This window comes from Apaloderma vittatum, unplaced genomic scaffold (assembly GCF_000703405.1).
Source record: "Apaloderma vittatum isolate BGI_N311 unplaced genomic scaffold, ASM70340v1 scaffold41227, whole genome shotgun sequence".
NCBI classification, from domain to species: domain Eukaryota; kingdom Metazoa; phylum Chordata; class Aves; order Trogoniformes; family Trogonidae; genus Apaloderma; species Apaloderma vittatum.
In genome coordinates this window covers 6695-10336 of record NW_009728650.1, presented here as the reverse complement: position 1 = coordinate 10336, position 3642 = coordinate 6695, and the positions used below count along the sequence as shown (strand labels likewise).

Sequence of the window (3642 nt, the reverse complement as noted above, 5' to 3'; positions counted from 1 at the left end):
CAGGACTCTGCACTTGTCCTTATTGAATTTCTTCCCAGCACTCGGAGAAGTTGGTCTTTAAAACAAATACAAGTCCCGAGGGGTTACAGGTGTGTGAGAGCGCAGCGATTCAGCACTTGGCGGAACAAAAGACAACAGGAGCACTATGTCCTGTTCACTTTTACGTGTGCACATGCCATTAATTACGTGTATTAGTATGAGCTCTACTGTGGTTTGGGGGTTTTATTATTATAGCAAACTTGGGAGAAATTCAGGGAAGCTTAAGGCCACGGAGCTCTTGGCCTCTGCCTGCCAAGGAGAGGCACATCTTCACGAAGTCTGGCGGCTGCCTGGGGAATCGCTGCCGTGCCAGCAGCCCTTCTGCCAAAAATAAGGTGCCTTTCCAGAGTCAGGAGGCCAATTTCTCCCGCTAGGATCAAAGCTAACAGTGTTAACATGATCAGTACGAGCGGATCTGGGCTAATCTCAAACTATGCAACCTCTGATGGCAAATAAAGTATTTTAACTCCTGCAGAGAAGGGACTGAAGTAAAAGCAGCAGCTCAGTCATTCCACTCGCCGCCTTGATTGCGGCTTCTCCCTGAAAACGCCTCCCTGCAACGCCAAAACGCCTTCCAGCCTCTCAAATAAAATTCAGTTTAATTCAGCGCTCACCTGGTGCCCGTTACTCGTTTGTAGTTTTCTTTTGAATACACGGCCAAGATGCTGACCCCTGAGCCGATGTTCACCAAGAGCAGAGGATACGGGTTCTCCAGGTTGAACGGGAGCTTCCGACATCGCTCGGCGTCCGTCGGGTTTTCGAAATAGTAGCACTCCGAGTGCCCGTTGAACCCGACCGAATCGATGTACAAAACTCCTTTAATAAGGCAATCGAGTTCATCGAGCTTACGAAGCTGAAGGTCACCCATCTGGTGGGGAAAAAAAAAAAAAGAAATAAGAATATTCAAGAAGTAGCTAAGGATCGGCAGTGTTTATGCTCAGGGCCAGAAGGTGGCATTCGCCACCGGCTAAATTCAGCTTTATCTGAATTATCTGTGACCAGGGGTACTCCCTGAAGAAGGACAGATCACGGGAGGGCTCCAGGTTTCTCCACGCACGAGGAGCACAAACTGCCCCAGCCCTGGAGCGTGCGGATGGGGAACAGGGCGGGAGGAAAACGGACCAACTGGATCCGTAGATGGACACCGAGAGAATCTCATCAGCTTCCAAGGGCCTGACCCAAGCCCTGACCCTGAGGGACCAGCAGGAAAAAAAATGAGAAGGGACTTAGTTTGACAATTCCCTCAACCCATCCCAAACAACAGCAAAAAAAAGAAATGAAGTCATGAAATTGTTTTCCTCGCCCACCACTGCCTCTCCCGCACAAAAAGTCTCTTTATTTGGGGCGTCTTTCCAAGCCCTGGTTAAACTAAGGATCAGTCACGCGTGTTTTTCTCCTAGGACCAAGAATCAAACTCACAACGAAGCCCCGTGACGAGGTCGCCCCCCAACCCCTGAGCTCCTTCCAGTTCATCTACCCCCAAATCTGACAGAACCTCAACCAGCTCACTCGCAGAAACGAAGATGAGTACGAAGCACATGAGAGACAGCAAGGAAAAAACACAACACAAGCCAAATCAGCATAATCAGAGGTGAGTAACAGCAGAGAAAGTCTCATGAGGGCACACGCTGTGAAGTTAGTGAATAATCTGAGTTATAAGAACGTTACATGCGCTTGCAGAACGAAAAAATCCAAATTCGGAGTCGTAAGCTTGACTCCGCGTGCTGTTGTCCCAGCCTAGGCTTAACGAGTTAGTTACGCTCTCCCAAAGCTAAGCTTTAGGAGTCTGCGGAGAAAGTTTTCTAGTTTTAAAGCTTTAAAAAAAAAAACCCCACCCCAAAATGAATTTCACTACCAGATCCTAATGGTATAGAAGCCAAAAATGCATACTGTGCGAAAGTCCTGCTCAAATTTGTACGCTCCACCTCCCGTGGCACATAAGGTAGTATGGAGGCTCGAGAAGTGCTTTTCGCTTCCCATGTGAATAAAAGCGGGCATGTCATGAGTAGGAAAGCGTATAAAGTGCAGATTGCCTTTACGTCCACACAGGGTAAGGTCCCTTAGCTCGAGGTGCACATCCCGAATGCCCGTCGAGCCGTAGGCGACGTTCGACGTCAGGTATTTGCGGATGCTTTTGAGATTTTCCACTTCTTCCTCTTCCTCTTCGGCGGTGATGTCCTTTGGCTCGAAATAAACCAGTTTGACCAAGGTCCCGCCGATGTCCAAGCCAAACCAAGGAAAGACTGAAGAGAAGAGAGGAAAAGGGAAAAAAAAAAAAAAGAGGAAAGCAAAAGAGTTAGAAAATTAATTTGTGTAATTCTCTAAGGGACTGCAAAGCTCGTCTGATTTATTAATTTTCAAGTGGAAAACGAAGAAAGAAAACTCGAGCGGTCAGGTCTGCCTTTGACAAGCGTGGCTCTGTACACAGCTCCTGTTTTGAGACACCTCGTGCCCACGAGCTCCCAAACATTTGATACCCAACACTCCGAATATTTACGGCCCTGAAGACACGGCGCGGGTGCAACGGCAGCCGGACGCCCGCTCCGCGCTGCCGCAGTTTTGATCCCCGGCGATTTCTTTTATCGAATTGTGATCCCGAGCCAGAGCCAGGGATAACCCCAGCACTTTTACATCAAAGGGATGTACAAACGGGAGCTAATTACAACACGTCACTGAGGTAGACGAGTAATCTAAGATGCCCCAGGGAGACAAAAGCAAATGTCTAATTGGATTATTTTATTAGTCAAATTCCCCCACGGTACAAAATATGCATTAGTGTCAGCCCGGCAACATTTACTGCTGGATGAGATAATCAGCTGCTTGGAAAAGATCAAGAGAAAACCCCGATGAGATGGAATCTGCGATTAGAGAGCTGGAACAGATTAATACGACTGTTAACGAGCTAAAGGACAGGCTGGAGCTAACGAGATCCACGAGCAAAGGGGAAAACAGAGCCTCGTGTTATGGCTTAGGGCAGCAGGACTGGTTTTTTCCAAAAGGGAAAAAATGTTTAGAAAATAAACCTGTACGTTAGTAACGCTCCTCTGGAAAGAAGGTTTTGCCAAATTCCTACATGAATAATGGCGCTACCGTTATTCTGGGAGCGGGAATCCCTCCGGGTGAAGCCGGGGAAGCGGTGGCCACCCCTTGATCCCAGCTCTGCCCATGTTCCTTGTTCCTGGAGAAGAAACAGCAAACCTGGAGGCAGCGCTTAAGCCAAATGGTGAAGAAAACAACTCGGGCGGGAGAGGGAACCGGCTCGTTGCGAAAAACCATCTTTGAAAAGCCACAAAGCCGACAGGCGAGGACGTGCTCGGAGAGGACGCGCTCCCTCCGCGGCAGCTGTACGAGGAGAGGCAGACCGGGTCCTTCCGGAGCACCGCGGTTCCCTGGAGCTGCCAGAGCCACCAGTCACCCACGTTATTTCTACAGCACCGAGATATTTTTAACTATTTGCAGAGAGGCCACCCCCAACCACACGCAAAAGAAATCGTGAAGACGCAAACTCTATTTTAGGAGGCGCATCCAAACCCCAACCCCTCTCGATTCCCAACGCGTTCGCTTCAAACGAGAGCGGACAGAAAAATAACTTTTCACGAACGA

The 3642-nt window shown here is 48.9% G+C and overlaps 1 protein-coding gene across 1 annotated transcript; it reads right to left on the bottom strand.

The window, feature by feature from the left end:
- Positions 1 to 653: 653 nt before the first annotated feature.
- Positions 654 to 3217, bottom strand: LOC104277491 (pantothenate kinase 2, mitochondrial-like; the record flags this gene model as incomplete). Its single annotated transcript, XM_009874133.1, has 3 exons — positions 654 to 907; positions 1930 to 2282; positions 3130 to 3217. Coding segments are annotated over 3 exons (695 nt in total), but the record flags the coding sequence as incomplete, so codon positions are not given.
- Between the last annotated feature and the right edge of the window lie 425 nt (positions 3218 to 3642).